A 19,861-nucleotide genomic window follows, 5' to 3' on the forward strand; every position below is an offset into this window, starting at 1 on the left:
TAAACACTTTTTAGCAATAAATAAATAGGATCCAAACACCCCCTTAAGTTTGGCACGTTGCATCGATTCAGTTACAGTTACTGTTATGGCAATATGGTTCCAAGGTTCAATTTAAATGCCGTAAAGGTAGGAATTGTCTTGATAGTGTAGAAAGTTTGATGGAAATGGTGGAGGACTTTCAAATGTCCTTGGCTTGTGAGGCACAGAGGACTGGAATTACCCTTCGCCAAAATCTCATTATTTAGGACATGGACTTCCACTTATTTATTCAGAATGTAGAAATTACGATGTTTGCTGCTGAAAATTAACTTTAACATTGTAGAAATTTGGATGACGAATGCTAATAATGTTTTTGATGCCGGTGGGTTCGAGCTCTAGATCTCTGGTATCCAAAGGTTTTACCAACTTTACTAGTATGCATAATTGTTATGTTGTTATAACACTTAGTAGAAATATTTTTCATTGAAAAGTATGGTTATTATGATAGTAAATATGTGTTAACATCTCTTGTGGTATATATCCGTCTTATGAAAAATAATCTATTTATGTTTCTCATATTAAATGTCAACAAGAAATTAGCTCCAAGGCCCAATTTTGTTTCAAAATAACTCTAGAGAATATGATTTTTTTTATAATCATTCACAAACCCAATTCCCACGTTTAAATAGCCCACGAACCCAATTTTTAAATTTTAATAATCATTAAGGACAAAATAAATTAGCTCGACCATTTTTATTGTTTTTAAATCCCATTTTTATCTTTTTTTGTTAATAAACAAAATTACTAGTGAGAAAACCCAAAACCCCTTTTTCTTTTTTTTTTTTTTTTTCGATAAAAACATGTCATATTTGCCATTAGAACATTAAAGGTACAGTACTATAATCCAAAGGAAAATTAGACAGAAAGCTCACTTCCTGGTTATGGTTAGGCAATGGAAACTCATCAATAAGAGAATGATGTGAATATACCAAGAGTTACTTCAAGGTGAGGATGATGAAGTTGAAGGCAGTAATGATCCGGCAAATGGTTAGGCAAGACTAGTCCAGTAAGTATAGCCTTGTTGGTAGACTAGACTTCAGAAAGCTCAATGTGGAAGAAGTTCGTAGAATTGCAATGGAAACTTGGAAGCCAAAGGGAGATTGGAAGATCATTCCTCTTGGTAAAGGATTTTTCATGATTCGGCTAACTTGCGAGGATGATTTGGAGGAAGATATGGTGTGGCGGACCATGGAAATTCAAAGATCAAACTCTTCGATTAACAAAATGGGCCTTTGATTTCGACCCCCGGCGTCGGGTAAAATCTAGTGCTTTAGTTTGGATTAAGTTTCCAAAACTTGGACAACAATATTGGGATTATGAAATCTTGATGTCAATGGGTAGAGGACTTGGCTCTCTGTTGGTGTTGACAAACATACTATGCAAAGAGACTATGGTTTTTTTTGCTTGAGTTTTGGTTGAAGTAGATCTTATTTGAAAACCGATACCAAACCGGATACTTGTTGAAGAGGATGAGCATACATCTTTCCTTCAAGAAGTTGAAGTTGAAAAACTCCCAAAGTATTGTGGACCACCGCAAATCTGTTGGGCACCTTGTTGCAGAGTGCAAGGCACCGCAAAAAGGATTTAGACGCGAAAAGAAGCGATAGTGGTGAGAAACAAGGCGAGGATGTGCAAAAAGCGAGAAGAAAAATAAGAGGAATAGAAACAAGAACAAAATGTCTTGATCGAACCAAGCGAACAATGTCACCGGTTGAGACGATGGGTACGGATTCCGTTGAGGTGCCTACTACAACAACAACCGAGGTGGTTCCAATTGATGTGGGCACCGTGGATAGTGTAGTTGAGCGCAAGCAACCGAGGAGGATGCACAAACACAAGAAGATGGAATTGATCACGTTGATGCAATACCACAACTTGTGGTAGCGAGAACATATAGTTTCGATGTTGTTGCATTGCTTCCACTAGCCGTGGAAATGCAATCAAGGCAACCTTTGAATGCACCGCAAGCCGGAGGTTCTGACTACTAAGCGCTCTCTAGTGTTGAAAATTTTGTTTCTCCAACTCGTAGTCTTACACACTACATTGCACCTCCACTCGAGTCACTATGGCTGAAAATACTATTGTGCCGCCAAAGAAGAGAATAGTCAAGCGGTGATTCCTATTCTCCCATTCGCGAGGACTATGAAGAGTGGAGGTTTAGAGCCCGATTCCTCTTCAACGATGAGAATGGTGAAGTTCAATTCTTCTTCCACTCTTGGAGAGGGAAACAGGCTCAAATTATTGAATGAGGCAAATTCAACGCTAAGATCGGTTAATTGGGTGACCTCGCAGATGATGATGAAAATGCCGAGGATGGTAAAGAACCATGGCGTAAGATAGCAAAGAAAAAAAGTATAAGCCTACATGGATGTCTCAGGAGCAGGTTGATGACGAGGATAACTCACAGGATGGTGATGAACCATGGCAGTTTCAAAAGGAGAAAGGAAGCAAGACAAAGGGGAAAGATGCGGATCGACTCCTCTTCCACCCAGGGCAAGGAAAATTCCAAGCCAAGATATAACTGATTTACTTTTACTGGAAATACATATGGTTTAGACTTTGGAATAAAGGTTTTATCACCTTTATGGAATTTATTTTTTGGTTTCAAAGTGGGAACTTAATCGAGCCCGGGTGGTGCTTAACCCCTAGTTTGTAAACTTTTATTATATATAATATATTCATATTTTGCCTGCAAAAAAAAAAAAAAAAACTGATTATGAAGTGAGTTTGTGTTTGGCATAGGTGAGACTCAGATCTTCGTTTGGTTAGTGGTACACCGAGGTCATTGTTTTGCTACAAGTTTGTATGATTGCTGAATTTCTCTGTCTGGAACTATTAAACACATGAGTCGCCTTTCTGAAGACGGAGTCCAATGGTGTTATTGCTCCAAGGTGCAACATGAACGTTGTTGATGCAAACAAACAAGCTATAGCACAACCTCACATGACTGACATAAAATGCTCTGCAAGTTGTCATATGCAGTATGCCAGTATATCTATGACAGTTATAAAGGACCGTTATATACTTATCCTACAGAGAATATGTTGTATTATATATCGTTAACTCAGAATATTAATATATTTCACAGTTCACGCGGGAATTTCAAATATCCAACACAGGCATGGGTTTGACTTTTGAAGTATCAGCTATTATAGGAGGATGTATTTATCTCACTCAGGAGCAAGCCGATGCTATTGTTGACTCCAAGGAATATTATTTATGTTTTGTTTCTCATAAGACCTATCTAATTATAGACGGTTTCATTGGGTTTAGTTCATCAATTATCTCTAGATTATATATTGGCTTTGCAACTTCGACGCTTTATTTAAGAGGTGGGGGTAGCCCTGTTAGAAACTGTACAAGAACAATTGGACATATTGGAGGTTATATACCTCAATCTTTGGAGTTTCTCCTCACCTCACCTGCGACTGAAGCAGTGAAGAATTGAGGAGTGTTGGGGGGTTTCGGGGTTTTGAAAGAATGAGAGTTTTTGTTAGGGTTTTGGGGTTTAGGAGTTTTGAGGTTTGAGATGTTTGAAAAGAGAAGAATGAGTTTTTTGAGATGGTGATGGAAATGGTTGTTGCTCTTCTTCTTCTTTTTTTTTTTTTGTTTGGAAGAGAAAATGAGATTTGAAGAAATGAGGATTTGAAATTTTGAATGTATGTGATTTATGATCCGGCCCAATCCAACTTGAGATACCTACGTCACTGTTTGTTTCATCTACTTACTTTTGAGACAGGTTCCTCTATAACAATCTATATGTACCACACCCACACACATCTCGGCACACACACATCTCGGAGCACACACACAAGTATCGAGGCACACACACACATCTCGGATTCGGATCAACGGCGAGATAACACGGTTACAGAGATGATCTCTGTACCCGGTTGTAGAGATCTCAAGTCCCTTACTTTTATCTATAAATTATGATTCCTGTGAGGTGATTCTGACCTTACTCAGTTTAACTATGGATCAAAACCGACAAAGTAAAAACTCAAATTTTGCTTGAAGATCTCGAATGCCCAACTTGCCAAGTAGAAACTCAAATTTTGCTTTCCCCAATGCTTTTGTAAAGATGTTTGCCCCAATTGAACACTAGTAGAAACATATGACGAACAAATCATCCCTTCAGTCACCGCATCTCGAACAAAATGACAGTCAGACTCTATATGCTTAGTTCTTTCGTGAAAAACTAGATTTTGAGCAATGTACAATGCCGACTGACTATCACAATACAACTTCATACCCTTCGGATGTTGCACACCCAAATCACCTAAAAGTTGTTTAAGCCACTTCAACTCGCACACTGTTGCCGCCATTGATCTATACTCAGCCTTCTCAGACGATCTAGACACTGTTTGTTGCTTCTTGGTCTTCCACGACACCGGAGAATAGCCAAGTAACACGAACCATCCAGTCAAGGAACACCGCGTAAGTGGACAACTAGCCCAATCTGAGTCACACCATCCTTCTAGACTGAGGTCACTATCAGCATGAAGCAAAATCCCTTGCCCCGGACTTTTCTTCAGATATCGCACGACCCTGAGAGCCGCCTCCCAATGATCCTCACGAGATTGTTGCATAAATTGGAACATAATATGAACTGATCGAATATGCAAGATCAGGTCTCGTCACAGACAAGTAAATCAATCTCCCTACAAGTCGTCTATACGGAGTCGGATCTGCAAGAAATTCACCCTTAGCAAGTGCCAAATTGTGATTTTGTTCCATAGGGAATGTCGTAGGCTTTGCTCCCAATAAACCCGTTTCGGAAATTATCTCAAGTGTGTATTTTCTTTGGCAAAGAAAAATTCCTTCTGGATTACGGGCTACCTCTAGCCCTAAGAAATATTTCAAAACTCTCAAATCCTTCATATGAAAACACCTGCCAAGGTAATCTTTAAAAATTGTCAATGCAACCTTGTCAATCCCTGCAATAATCAAATCATCAACATAAACTAATACGTTGAGCTGAGTTCTTCCCTTGCACAACCCAAATAATGAATAATCTGAATAGGATTGCACAAATCCATAATTCTTCAATGCTGTTGACAGTTTTGCAAACCAACACCTGGGAGCTTGTTTTAGACCATACAATGACTTTTTCAACCGGCAAACCATGTTAGGATTTGTATTCTCAAAACCTGGAGGAACCTTCATATAAACCTCCTCATTTAAGTCACCGTGAAGGAAAGCATTATGCACATCCATTTGATGTACCTCCCATCTTTTAACATCAGCAATTGCAAGAAAAGTGTGAACTGTCACCATTTTTGCCACAGGAGCAAATGTCTTGTTATAGTCAATTCCTTCCACTTGATGATTGCCATAGATCACAAGTTTTGCTTTTGAGTAAGCTCTATGCGCCATCGATTTATACTTAATTTTATATATCCACTGGCTCCCTAGTGCTTTCTTTCCGGGTGGAAGAGTCTCTATTACCCAAGTTTCATTGTTTTCAAGGGCTCGTATCTCCTTTCCCATCGCATCTCGCCATCCCGAGTCTTTCATTGTTTCTTTAAAATGCTTTGGCTCATGTCCCCACTGTCACTGCTGCAAGAAAATTCCTATGTCTCATAGAAAAACGTTCACAATTCACAAAATATGTTATAGGATAAGGCGTACCTGAGCAAGACGAAGTAGCTGATGAAATCTCAGATGGACTTATTTTTTGTACAATATGAGTAACAAAATCACGATATCATGTGGAAGGAGTTTTGGCTCGTTTCCCGCGCCCCAACTCACTGTCAACTAGCGCATCTTGCTCCCCCACCGTATTCTCCAGCCCCTCATCACGCATATCCTCATGTGCGGGCTGCTGTACGGGTTGCACCGCAGACCCCTTATCGAGGGTGGACACTGCCTCCAACCCCCCCTCAATACACACAACACACTCATCAGCACCCTCATTCTCACTCCATGCCCCATCTTTATTGTTCACCAGCGTAGGAGTCACCATACTCCGTGGTTGGTGTGGCGCAAAAGGAAATTCTTTCTCAAAAAACTTCACATCCCTTGATACAAAATACTCATGTGTTTCTAAATCATACAATTTCCAACCTTTCTTCCCAAAATTATAGCCAACAAAGACACACTTACGACTTCTACTTGCAAATTTATCACCTTTGTGTCGTTGATTATGAGCATAGCAAAGACAACCAAATACATGAACAACCTCATAAGAAGGCACTTTCCCAAACAACAGTTCATATGGCGATTTAGTCTTCAGTAAAGTAGAGGGTGTTCTATTAATCAAGTAACATGCTGCCAACATACATTCTCCCCAAAATTTGATTGGTAAGTTCCCTTGAAATCGCAATGCTCGAGCCACGTTCAAAATGTGTTGGTGTTTTCTCTCAACCCTCCCATTTTGTTGTGGAGTCCCAACACAAGAAGTCTAAAAAAAAATTCCATTATTTCGAAAATAATCATGCAAACAATTAAATTCGGTCCCATTGTCACTTCACACATGTTTTATCACTTGTTCAAATTGTTGTTCAACCATAGCAACAAAATTAAGAAACATAGATTCAACTTCCAATTTATTGCATAGTAAGTATACCCAAACTCCTCTAAAAAAATCATCTACTATTGTCAAAAAATAGATAGCCCCACATGAAGAACGAGCCTTGTAAGGCCCCCACAAATCCAAATGAACAAGTTCAAAAATCCTACCAGCTTTATTCATACTAGTGGGAAAACTAGACCTAGGTTGCTTTGCACGCGGACATACATCACAAGCTCTACTATTGTTTCGACGAGAATGACTGACAGCCGGAATCAACTTCAATATTTTTTCCGATGGATGCCCCATTCGTTGATGCCACAACTCGAACGACGAATCACCATCCACTGTTAAGACCTTTACTTGAGGAACACCACGAAAAAAATAAAGTCCATCCAATCTTTCACCCGCTCCAATCACCTTCCTCGTCGGTTGGTCCTGTATAACACAAAGATTTTTAGTGAATTGTACAACGCAATTTAAGTCATCGATTAATTGAGTCACAGAAATTAAATTGCATGTTAATTGTGGGACATAACGCACACTGTCAAGCTTCAATCCTCCTGGCAACACGACACTCCCCTCTTGATTTGCTTCGGCCGTGTTGCCATCCGGTACAGTGTTTCACCTTTCTCACATTCTGCAAAAGAGACAAGTCACACGTACGACACATGGTTCAATGCTCCTGTATCGACAATCCAACTAAAACTACAGTTCTTACCATACAGTCGGTCTTTTGTTTTGGCTAAGCTCAAAAGATCAAGAATTTCTTTGCGATTGCATTCTTTGAAACACCCGCAAGACGCGGCTTCGTCGCCGACTGCCCGCCGCTTGCGGGACGCCTTTGCCTGCATCGACGAAGTTCCAGCCCCACCAGTTTTATTTGCGCGAACAGACGGTGCACCATACCCTCGGCCACAACCAGAACCTGCACGCCCACCTCCTCTTCCTGTCCGTCCTCCACCACGACCTGGTCCCTTACTTCCGCGAGGCCGGTCCCCCCACCATTCGGAGAAGCCGTGTAATTGAAAACAAGAGGATTCGTCGTGGCCTTCTCTATTACAATGATTGCAAAACTTGTCAGTAGGATCTACAGAACGAGACTTGCCACTGCCACGCGTATCAGGCTGAATTGAGAAGGCCATGATACTATCTCGTTCTTCCTTAGATGAGGATAACTCTCCTCCACGCAGTCTTTCCGCTTGAATCACTTGTTGATATGTTCTATCAAGCGTCGGCAGTAATGGCTCTTGTCCCAATAGATTTGTACGAATTGAAGCATATGCTCCATCGAGGCCAATAAGAAAGTGATGTAGATAGTTTTCTCCTCTCAACTTTTCTACCTGCGTGACTATGCTACACGTGCAACTTCCACACTTACAAACCGGCACCTTCACATATGTGGTTAGTTCGTTCCAGATTCTTGACAAACGACCAAAGTAAATTGCCACAGTCTCGGTTTTTCCTTGCTTGCACTCCCCCAAGGACGTCTTTAATTGACATATACGAGTGTCGCTTACCACACAAAACCTGCTTTTGAGATTGTTCTACAAGAGTTGTGCATCATCATATTCTCCAAGTGTCGTCCGAATGGACGACTCAATGGTATTGGTCAGCCATGATACCAACATCGAATGCACAACGATCCAATCCTCAAGTTTTTCCTCTGTTGTTGGCTTCAGAACCGTCCCTTCCACAAAGCCAAATTTCCTCTTCGCCTTTAGTGAGGTGCGAATTGCCCTCGCCCATTCATCGTAGTTCTCACCACGTAATTGAATAGGAGTAATGATGTTTCCCGGACCGTCACTCGATCCAAGATGATATGTCCTATCCACCTTCTTTTCCCCATCTTTTGATTGGTCTCCCTCTCCGCCAGCCATGATCTCTCCTGGAGGCTAACAAACAATAGCATCCAATTGTTTATTTTCATAATGAGTTGCTCGTTTCAAACAATAGCATCCAATTGTTTATTTTCATAATGAGTTGCTCGTTTTTTGTAAAGAGAAACACATACAAGACATTAAAATTCAACAATAACTATTAGACGTGATCTAGCACAAAATTAAAATTGTGCTTTCATAATGCGATTTTGACTGCAAAATTAGGGATATAAAATTATTGCAATTTAATATATACTTTTTCCAAATAAAAAAAGAGGGATGGACTTTGAAAATGGATGGAGCTTGTTCGGGTGACCTCGGAAAAAAGGGGATCAGAGGTATTGTCAAGGATCCTATGGGTAGAGTGATTGCAGGGTTCAATTGGTATATGGGAATTGGAGCGGGTAATTTGGCTGAAGCTTAAGCTTTATTATTTGGTCATACCTTGGCGAAAGATTTGAATGTCTCATGTCTGGAAATCAAATAAAATCATAAGAAACAGGAAAAATAAAAGTAGAACTTCACGAATCAGGGAAAAAAAAAAAAAAAAAAGTTGAGGTGCTGAACCACTTTTTTCTTTTCTTTTTTAATACGATAACTTGATAAAAAGCCTCAACTAAGTTTTGGAAAAACATGATTATTTTCACTAAATCACAGCTAATCTAGATATGATCAAGGAACTGCCTGCTGTTATCCTAAATCTACAATAAAAAATAGCTATAGATTGTCGCCATTACTAACAGAATTAAAATAATGAAATCTGTATTTACTTTTTACACTAACTTTACCTCGTATCGTAAGACCCTAGCATGACATCCATCTCGATTTATCAACCAATACTTTTTCAATTCAAGGGTATTGAAGTAGAAGTTGTTATGGTACTTTTACCAAATAAACAAGCTACTCCATTGCTGAAGCCTATATTGATTAACCATTTCATAATGAAGAGGAAGTCATAATTGTTCGTAGCATAGCAGGCATCTTTAATCTATTAAGAGGGTCATATACCTCTTTTACGCATAATTGCTTCTATTCATTGTAAGTTCACGTCTTTTAGTACAATTATATGAAACAATATAATAATCTAAGGAGAAGTGAAGCTTACTTGACCAACAATATTGAGCCAGATTCAAATTCCACAACTTGTCAACTAACTTCTGCATCAATCGAGGATAATATTTAAAGATTTTTGCCTCAAGTTCTTCTTCATGGACGCACTGTACAAAGATTAAAAAATAAATATATTCAAATACAATATTTTCAAAAGAAGAAAACAGACAACAAACAAAAAAACAAATACTTAATAAGAATAGATTATAAATATCCAACAAATACTTACGGATCTATCAGATCTGTGAGTGTAATAAATTCGAAGAAAACGAACAGTGTCCCTAAACTTTGTTCCCTTTTTAAGATTGCGTAGTCCTCGACTGTGTCCTTTCTCATTGAATCTCTCTTTCAAGTAAGAGTTACGAGGTAAATTTGTGTTCTCTCCTATTCTAGCAGGAATACCGAGAATGGAGCCTTCTTCAATTGTTTGAAAAACGCCATATAATAGCGGAAATATTTCAAGGAAATATCGGGCCCGGTCAAGTGCGGAATCGAACCAAAAATGATTTCTTAAATAAGCAGGATCCCTATAACATTAATAAATATAATTAACTTTCTTAACGAGATTCAAAACAAATAAAAATAAACAACTGAAAAATGTAAATTATACATATGTTCATTTTTTAGCATCTTAAGAAAATTACTAGTCTCACTATCCCATTTCACAAATGCTCCCTTCGTCTTTCGGAATATTCTCTTAATTATTCTAGATATGGCACGAAAATCGTCATTAGTCGAACCAACACTTGAAATAACCAATACTTACATAAACATATATTTCTTAGAATACCAAAGTCTACACTGTATTCACATTAGTTCTTGAGAAAACAAGAAGATTACAATATATAGAGAAATTCTAATTCTTAAGAGAGTGAGAGGGAACACTATGGAAAAAATAAAATAAACTTTTCAAAAAAAAAAAAAGGAACCGTATAATGTGGGGGGAAAAAACAAATAGAGAGAGAGAGAGACTAATCCTTTGTTGTCAATGTTTTCAATCTGAACTTGCATTGGTGAATAAGTAGTTCATTTCTTGTAAAAAAAAAAACAAAAACATAATTAAACATAACCTTTAATATGAACATTCATTCGATTTATTCTCTTTTGTTGCTTGTAAAACATTTACCTATATATAGCTATTGTAAGTTTCGCAAAAATTGATATCTTTTCAATCGATCGCAAAAACTGATCTTCATGAAATATATATATATACCTACTTAGATTATATAATCTTTAAACCGGTAGTCATAGTTCATAACAACATAATAGTATGATTTTTTGAATTCTAGTTATAATCTAAAAAATAATATAAAAACATTAGGAGGGGTTGAATATAATTTGAGTGACGTGAATGAGGTTTTCTAAATTATTTTAAATAATATGAAGCTAATTCTAATTTCAATAAAGTGAGAGAGTTTTTGGTAAATTGTTTAAAAAGGAGGGAGCTAATTAGAATAATTAAGGATCTTTTGATTGGTCTCCCTCTCTGCCAGCCATGATCTCTCCTGGAGGCTAAAAAACTGAAAAAAGAAAAAAAAAAATCGTGTTTGCTCTAGGATCTCTCTAAGCTCTTGATACCATGATAAACGAGTATGCGAACTGTGCTACGCATCGGTGTTTTTTCAAATCTTAAACCCGTCGCTCTAACATCTCTCTGATAGTATGATTTTTTGAATTCTAGTTATAATCTAAAAAATAATATAAAAATATTAGGAGGGGTTGAATATAATTTGAGTGACGTGAATGAGGTTTTCTAAATTATTTTAAATAATATGAAGCTAATTCTAATTTCAATAAAGTGAAAGAGTTTTTGGTAAATTGTTTAAAAAGGAGGGAGCTGATTAGAATAATTAAGGATCTTTTGATTGGTCTCCCTCTCCGCCAGCCATGATCTCGATCTCCTGGAGGCTAAAAAACTGAAAAAAGAAAAAAAAATCGTGTTTGCCCTAGGATCTCTCTAAGCTCTTGATACCATGATAAACGAGTATGCGAACCGTGCTACGCATCGGTGTTTTTTCAAATCTTTAAACCTGTCGCTCTAACATCTCTCTGATAGTATGATTTTTTGAATTCTAGTTATAATCTAAAAAATAATATAAAAACATTAGGAAGGGTTGAATATAATTTGAGTGACGTGAATGATGTTTTCTAAATTATTTTAAATAATATGAAGCTAATTCTAATTTCAATAAAGTGAGAGAGTTTTTGGTAAATTGTTTAAAAAAGAGAGAGCTGATTAGAATAATTAAGGGAGGTGGTTCTAAAATCATAAAATAGAGAAATTACAAATACACAGTTCGGTTGAGAAATTTTCCTCCTAAAGATCCGGCTATCTAGAGATTGTTCACTAATTTTCCCTGTCTTTATTCACAAAACCTCAAGTATATATATACAAAGATTGCCAGAGTCCTTGCTCTCCAAGGCTCTGTCGATCTCCTCAAAATCCTCTTACCTAAAATATAACTCCTACTAAAATAAGATAACTCCTACTTTATATCGTAATAGTTATATATTCCAACCATAACATTGGAAGCTCTAGCTCCTATTTCTGATCTCTTACTCCAGTAACTCCACCATGGAACTTGTTTTGTTTTTCACTATCCTACTCTTTCTTTTTCTAGTCATCTTTCTTGTAACTAAAACAATAAGAAGAAGAACAGACAGATTGCCACCTGGATCACTAGGAATCCCAATGATAGGTCAAAGTTTGGGACTTCTTCGAGCCATGAAGGCGAACACAGCAGAAAAGTGGCTTGAAGATAGAGTAACGAAGTATGGTCCAATATCAAAGCTCACTCTCTTTGGACTTCCAACAGTTTTTATTCATGGACAAGCTGCAAACAAGTTTGTGTTTACTAGTAACGTACTCGGCAACCAGCAGCCTCAATCCATGAAAAAATTATTGGGACAAAGGAATCTGTTTGAGTTGAGTGGTGAAGATCATAAACGTGTGAGGGGTGCAATCATGACATTTTTGAAGCCGGAAGTGTTGAAACAATATGTTGGCAAGATGGATGGGGAAGTAAGCAAGCACTTTGAGATGTACTGGCAAGGCCAGCAAAAGGTAACGGTAAGTTAGAACTCAGAACTACTACTACAATTTTTGACTTTGTTGTGGAGATTAGAGTGTGTACGTATTGTCGTCGGTATTTATTTCTTATCTAAGTGGAATTTCACAGGAAAGACAAATCTATTTTGTTTTGAAACTCATTTCCCAAAATCAAAACTAACCTATCTAGTGAGTAAGCTAGTATCGACTAAATTTGGTTGAGGGTGTCTTTACCTATGATGGGCGTAACGAAATTTTTATGGAAGAATTCTTCAATGAAGTCAGCTCTTAGAGGTGGAAACAAATCCCAGAATTTGACCCAGGAGATCCACCATTTAGCTAAACGTTATTTAACTAAAGTTATGGCCGAAATATATAAAAATAAGGGTTTATTAGTGAAAACCCCCTATTTTATGACATGCTTTTGTGTTTATCTTCCAAATTTTGAATCATCACAAAAGTCCCCCCATTCCGTCCTGGCCCGTTTAGAAATCATCCATATTTACTCTATTGGCTAAAATACCTTTGGGGGTAAACACAAATGTATGTCACCAAATGATCATATCCCAAATGAAATTTCAAAATCTTTTAACATCAAAATTCCAATAATTGAGTCGACTCATCATCTTCCCAATTAAAACCCAAAAACCAGCAACACCATTAGAGGCACAATCAGTTTTCCAATAGTGATTCCAAAGCGTAGGTCATCAAAAAAGTACTCAATTAAAATGATTGGAATGGTGAAAGTATAGTAGAATAGGACAGAGATAAGAAAAATTGTTGAATTGTTGACTACAAGTAGTTCTTGCTACTGATCATGGACATCCTAAGCAAGAGGTGAGAGATCGAGGTGGCTGGGTAAGCTTAATTGTACCTAGTCTAACTGTTTAGAGGTTTTGTTCCCACACTTGTCAGCAAAGTAAAAGGTCCTGTTCAAACTCCTCCACTCCTCTCCTTCTCTTCTTCATCTTCACAAACAATCAAAATGAGTCAAACAATAGAACACATAGTCTTGTTCAAAGTCAAACCCAACACTGACCAAACCAAAATAACTACCATGATCAATTCCTTAAACAGTTTGAACTCATTTGACCATGTACTCCACTTATCATCAGCTGGGCCCATTTATAAAAACCGTTCATCTTCTTATGACTTCACTCACATGTTACATGGCAGGTATGCAAGTAAACAAGAGTTGTTTAATTATTCTGACCACCCTGAACATATGGGAGTTGTTAAAGGGATTGTGAATCCTATTTGTGAGGATGTGATGGCTGTTGATTGGGTTGCGAATGTCGATGGGCCAGTTGTTATTCGGCCGGGGGCGGTTATGAGGTTTAATATATTAAATCGGTGGGTTAGTGTTTAGGGTTTGCTGGTTTGGTGGATGAGGAAGAAGATGAGGATGATGGTGATCCTATACACCCGATCGTTGTTTAATTTAGTTAGTTGGGCTTGGGCGGATTTTTTTTAGTTTGTGTTTACTCCCAAGAGTATTTGAGCCAATAGAACAAATATGGATGATTTCTGAACGGGCCCAGGACAGAATGGGGGGACTTTTGTGATGATTTAAAATTTGGAGGGTAAACACAAAAGCATGTCATAAAATGGGGGGTTTTCACTAATAAACCCTACAAAAATCAGATGGACTAATTTGATAAGTGCATATAGGTTTTGCCCCTCATGAAGACCCTTACCTTCAACATAATTTCCTCTCTTCTATTTGGGTTGGAGCCTGGAGCAAGGAGAGCGAAATTTGTACTCTGGTTTGAGCAGATGATAATGGGAATGTGGGCAGCCCCACTGAACTTGCCTTTCACCCGCTTCAATAATAGCATTCGGGCACGCTCAAAGATCCAAAACATGGTCATGGACATTATACACGAAAAGAGATTGGCTTTAGAGAAACAACAGGTTTCTCCTAACCAAGATCTCATAACTAGCTTGCTCAGCATCCATGGAGAAGGCAACGTAGAATTATTATCGGATAAGGAGATTGTCGACAATGTTATCCTCGTCATGGCTGCAGGACATGATACATCATCCGTCCTCTTAACTTTCATGGTTCAGCTTCTTGCCAATGATCCAATCGTTTATGCTACTATACTTCAAGGTAAGTATATATGTATAATATGCGGCCATTCCCTATGCGTGAAATATAACTCCATTAGCGTGCATTATTTCTGTTAGTTGTCATTGTTATAATATTTATGCTGTGCAATCTTGATGAATTGGGAATTATACAGAACATGAAGAAATAGCAAAGAGCAAGACCTCAGGAGAGCTTCTCACATGGGAGGATCTTACCAATATGAAGTACACATGGAGAGTAGCATTGGAGATTCTAAGAATCTCCCCTCCTGTATTTGGTGGCTTTAGAAAGACCTTGAAGGATGTTGAGTTTGGAGGTTATCTGATACCCAAGGGATGGCAAGTAAGTATATAACATTTTAGTCGATCTCCACTAAGCATTTGGTACTAACCACGACTTCAATTAAATACTCATATATATGTTTATTTGATATATAATTCAATTAAATACTCATATATATGTTTATTTGATATATAATTCAATTAAATACTCATATATATGTTTATTTGATATATGCTTAGGTATTTTGGGCTGCTAATATGACTCATAGGGACGAGTCCATCTTTTCAGAGCCATCAAAGTTTGATCCAAAACGCTTCGAGAACCAAACATCGGTGCCTTCCTACTGTTATGTGGCATTTGGAGCAGGACCACGAATATGCCCAGGATACGAGTTTGCAAGGATCGAAACTCTAGTGGCGATACATTACTTGGTTACTCGGTACACATGGAAATTATGCTGCAAGGATAATAACTTCAGTGGGAATCCAACACCAGTACCAACTGGAGGATTACCTATTGAAATTGAAACGAAGAAAATATTGTAAAATCATTCAGTTCCATTGGAACATATTGAAAAGAAAACTTGTAATAAGATGTAGTACGTGGACATTGTTGAAAACTTAAACAAATGCCAAAAAGTGCCTGTGTCATTTGTATTTCACATTTTAATCATGCTGTGATATCGGATTCAATAATCTATCCGTCACAAGGTACTACTAGTATCACACAAGTACATAACCATCACAATTCATCAAAAGTACGCGCGTTCACTAAACCATACCTGGATATATATATATAGCGTTTTTTTTTTGACATGAATTTAAGAGTACTTTGCGTTCCACTGCATCTTTTTTCAACTATTTGTTTTTTCCTAGTCCATCACACTGAAAAACAAACTCAATAATATACCGTACCTGACTACCTGTGAGCTTTTTTTGGTAAAAGTTTGATAATGACTTGAGTGATTTGTCTTTCTGGATTTGGGTTTTACCCGACCGAAAGTGATTGTTCAAGTTCTATTGCTTTTAGTCTACGTGTAGTTTTTGAATTAGAAGAAGATTGTGCCATCGAAGAATGGCGAGGACGAAATGAGCCTGAAGAAGATGGAGGACGAAGAGTGTTGAGCGAGGTTTGATTTTGGGATTTTGTAAGAATGAGGGTTTAGGGGTTTTGAGATGGTTTGAGGTGTCTTTGAAAAAGGGGTTTGAGATAATGGTGATTTCTTTTATTCTTTTATCTACTATCTATATACTAAAGCAGAGACCTCTAATTGAGGATTTTCTCTTTCCTATGTGGCACTCTAATATGAGAGAGTTAGTTTTTTCTCTCTCCTATGTGACACTCTAATATGAAAGATAGTCTTTTCTAATAGCCTACAATCTCACATACATAGAACCTCTTAAGAGAGTTTGAGTGTATTTTTAATTATTATATTTAGAGAGTTTGAGTGTATTTCCAATTCTTACATATTTGATCAAATAAAAAAAATTGCTAAAAAATAGGTGATTTGTAAACCAAAAACTAACCTCAAAGAATAATTAACAAAAACCAAAAACTAGATGCAATCCGCATTAAACTAAAATAAGATATTAACTAACGGAAATCGAAATTAGATGCAAATGCATTGAAATATCCTAAAAATAGTTAACCTAAAAATCGAAAGTCGAATGTAATCGCATCGACTTGACCTCAAAGCATAAATGTCGATTTTTTAGCCTTCTCACATGAGTAATTACGGTAATTAGGAACCCAAAATGAAAGTGAGTTTAAAAAAACGGACTCTTACATGTATGCAAACTGTATAGAAATTGTAAACTATCGAACTAACCTAGAAAAACAATTAACAGGAAATCAGAAATTGGATGCAGATGTATTGAACTAACCTCAAAGAGTAATTAACGAGAGATTAGAACCTGGATGCAAATTCAATAAACTAATCTCAAATACTAATTAACGAAACATAAAAAACTGGATGCAACTCTGTAATGAATTAACCTTAATGAATAAGTAACGGGATATCATAAAATGGATGCAATTGCACTGAACTAACCTTAAATAATAATTGATGGGAAATCGGAAACTTGATGCTGGCGCATTGAACTAACCTCAAGGAATAATTAATGAGAATTTGGAAACCGGATGCAACGTACTACATTAAACTAACCTCAAAGAATAATTAATGAAAAATCATAAACTTGATGCAAATGCATTCAACTAATAACCCTAAAATATATTTGTATTATATGTAGGGGGAATAAATGTCTCGACAAATATAGTTTTGCATTTTAAGTAATGTTTATCATACTTCTTTTATTGTGATTGTGATTGGGAATGTCTACGACGGTGTCCACGTATGCAAATTTTAAGTACTCTCTTTACTCACGAAAAATCAGGAGAAACCCCACGATTTAAAGTTCGAAAAAATCGGGATAACTAAATAACTTGATAACCACGAGTCCCCCAAATCCTTCTTTTCTCCACCACTAAGGAGAAGATGAGGTACTTCGAAAGACATTTGAGCAGAATCCGGCTGCAGCAAGGGAAGCTTTAGCTATAGCCGTTTCTTTGCAATTGGCCTGTTCCGCCTTCTTGAGTTGGCAAATGCAAATGAGCCTCTTGTCTTAGAAAAGGTTAGATCTCTTGCTTTCTTCTAAGCAATTTGTTTATTCTTCCCGCTTTTGTTTTGTTCTCTCACATGCATCGGTGTGTAATAAAAGCAAAAGCAAACAAGTCATTCACTTCTCTTCTTTTTGGCTTTTAATTTAATGAAATCTCTTTTTATTTATTCGATTGTTCAATCAATTTCTCAAAAAAAATTAACACCCCTGATGCAGTTTTTTATCCGGATTTTGCGTGAGTAAAAAAAAACGTAGACATTGCAATACCAAATTAAGAATTGAGTTCACCTCTCCAAACAAAATGTCTATTTGAATATATCTTTTGAAATGTGTCTCAGGTTCTAAACCTAAAAATGCATGGAAGACAACATAATGAAGTCGTGAACCTGAAAATGTGTCCAGGTAAATGTGAGGACATCCACGGTAACCTACTACTATGGATTCCTGCATTTCTCCAGAGTTTCAAAACATTCAATCTCTATGTAAACTTACATGAATGTTTACTATCTCCTTTTCAGCTGATGATGGTGGCTGGACTCATATTGTTGTTGAGAAGCCTTTTGGCAAGGGTTTAGACTCTGCAGAGGAACTGAGTTCCCATCTGGGGGAATTATTTGAGGAGAAACAGATATACTGTATCGATCATTATTTAGGAAAGGAGTTGGTGCAAAACTTGGTAACATTTTCTGTAAATTTTTTTATTACCATCGTGGTTGTTGTTTTTTTTGCTTGCGGTGTTATTGTAGTTGTGTTTTATTCTAAGACCTGTTTATTTGTATTTACCTTTTGTTTTGCTTCCACCGACAATTGGTGCTCCGTTTTGCAAATCGCTTATTTTTGCCGGCTGTGGAACCGTGATAACATTGATAACATTCAGGTGATATATTGTTTGAGAGCTATTGTATTTTTAATGTTCGGGAGTCAAGACTTAAATGTAGTTCTTCCACTCAAGTGGTCAAGGTTTTGAAAGAAACCGACGTGTAGTTTCTTTCGTTTACTATTGATAAAAATAAATAAGTTTCATTTGTTTACTCAGTCTTCCGTAATGTAGAGTATGCATTCCTCCCTCCCCTTTTTTTTTTTCCGCCTTTAGTTAAAGATGTTAGACTTTGCTATAGTTACAGAAACTAATACGTAGGTCATGGTTTATGTATGGAACACAACTGAAATGAAAGTTTAAATACTTTTTTTCGAAATTCTGATCATCAATTTGCACTTGAAGAATGTTAAGCATACCCATCTTTTCGACACAAGTAACAACTTAAATTCAATGCATGCTTGGCGGTGTTCCACTTTCCATTGTTTTCGGGGAAGATTTTGAACTGATGGGTGTGGTGGATATTTTGATGAATATGGGTATGCTTTTGTTTCAAAAACTCAAATTTTGCTAAAGGCGTTCAAGATATTGATTTATGTCACTAGCATTATTCAATTTTACATGTGAACATGGATTGTGCATATGCTCTCTGTATCCAAAATTGTTGATTAATTTTAGAAAATTACAATATTGCTTCCTTAAATGACAACTAAAACTTAATGATGGTTTGCATAATCATTCGTGACATCATACAGAACCATCTCCTGCAGGTACTTCCTTTTGATATTCACAAAGATTCATGAATCTGTTTCCAAACTTTGTTTATATAGCAAAGCATATGATTTTTATGTGGACTCACAACATATAGTTTTTTTTTTTTGCTGGGTACTCACAACATATAGTTGGTTTCCTTTGTTCAAATGAGAAAGAGAATCTTTTATCAATGAAGCATTTATTTAGTATTGAAGTTTGAACTCTACGCTTTGTTTCAGAGTGTACTAACAAACTATTCAATATCGTTTTAGGTTCTTTGTTTGGTTGCGATGGAGAAACCAGTTTCTCTTAGACCCGGGCACATCCGCGATGAGAAAGTGAAGGTATCATTCACAATTTTTCCTCTTACTCCGAATTTCTTATTCAGCTTCTTCATCCTCTCCCACCAAATGATGTTATTTTATGGCCCCTTTTCAATATTTACTGCATACCCAATGTGACAAAATTAAGAACTCGCAACCAGGTATGTCTTAAATTCTTAATCAATTTCTCGAAATTCTTTCCACTTAATTTATTGGATTGGGGTTTTTTTTTTATTGAACCTTTACCCCATTTTGGATTTCAACGATTTTGAATCTAATGATATGCATTTTGATACTAACGAGTTTTTTTTCTTCCAGGAATGACTGTCTATTTTCTCATTCAATTCTTTTGCCTTGCTCTCATTGGGTAAGCTCGATTTTTCATGA

The 19,861-nt window shown here is 36.9% G+C and overlaps 2 protein-coding genes across 3 annotated transcripts; one reads left to right on the plus strand and one right to left on the minus strand.

Annotated features, from left to right (window-relative positions):
- Positions 1-5,746: 5,746 nt before the first annotated feature.
- LOC147485727 (uncharacterized) lies at positions 5,747-8,430 on the minus strand. Its single transcript, XM_086573578.1, is given in 4 exon segments — positions 5,747-6,442; positions 6,608-6,988; positions 7,159-7,190; positions 7,272-8,430. Coding segments are annotated over 4 exon segments (2,268 nt in total).
- Positions 8,431-12,062: 3,632 nt separating this feature from the next.
- Positions 12,063-16,149, plus strand: LOC147485728 (cytochrome P450 716B2-like). Of its 2 annotated transcripts, none has more exons than XM_086575012.1 (4): positions 12,063-12,610; positions 14,261-14,702; positions 14,836-15,023; positions 15,203-16,149. In XM_086575012.1, the coding sequence occupies exons 1-4, from the start codon at positions 12,116-12,118 to the stop codon at positions 15,506-15,508; spliced, it is 1,431 nt and encodes a 476-aa protein (XP_086431138.1). In that variant the 5' UTR covers positions 12,063-12,115; the 3' UTR covers positions 15,509-16,149. The 2 variants fall into 2 exon arrangements, with proteins under 2 accessions (XP_086431138.1, XP_086431139.1); XM_086575013.1 differs by having other exon boundaries at positions 12,066-12,604; positions 15,203-16,148.
- The last annotated feature ends 3,712 nt before the right edge of the window (positions 16,150-19,861 follow it).

The sequence above is a fragment of the Coptis chinensis genome, chromosome 7 (genome assembly GCF_015680905.1).
Source record: "Coptis chinensis isolate HL-2020 chromosome 7, ASM1568090v1, whole genome shotgun sequence".
Classification (NCBI taxonomy): domain Eukaryota; kingdom Viridiplantae; phylum Streptophyta; class Magnoliopsida; order Ranunculales; family Ranunculaceae; genus Coptis; species Coptis chinensis.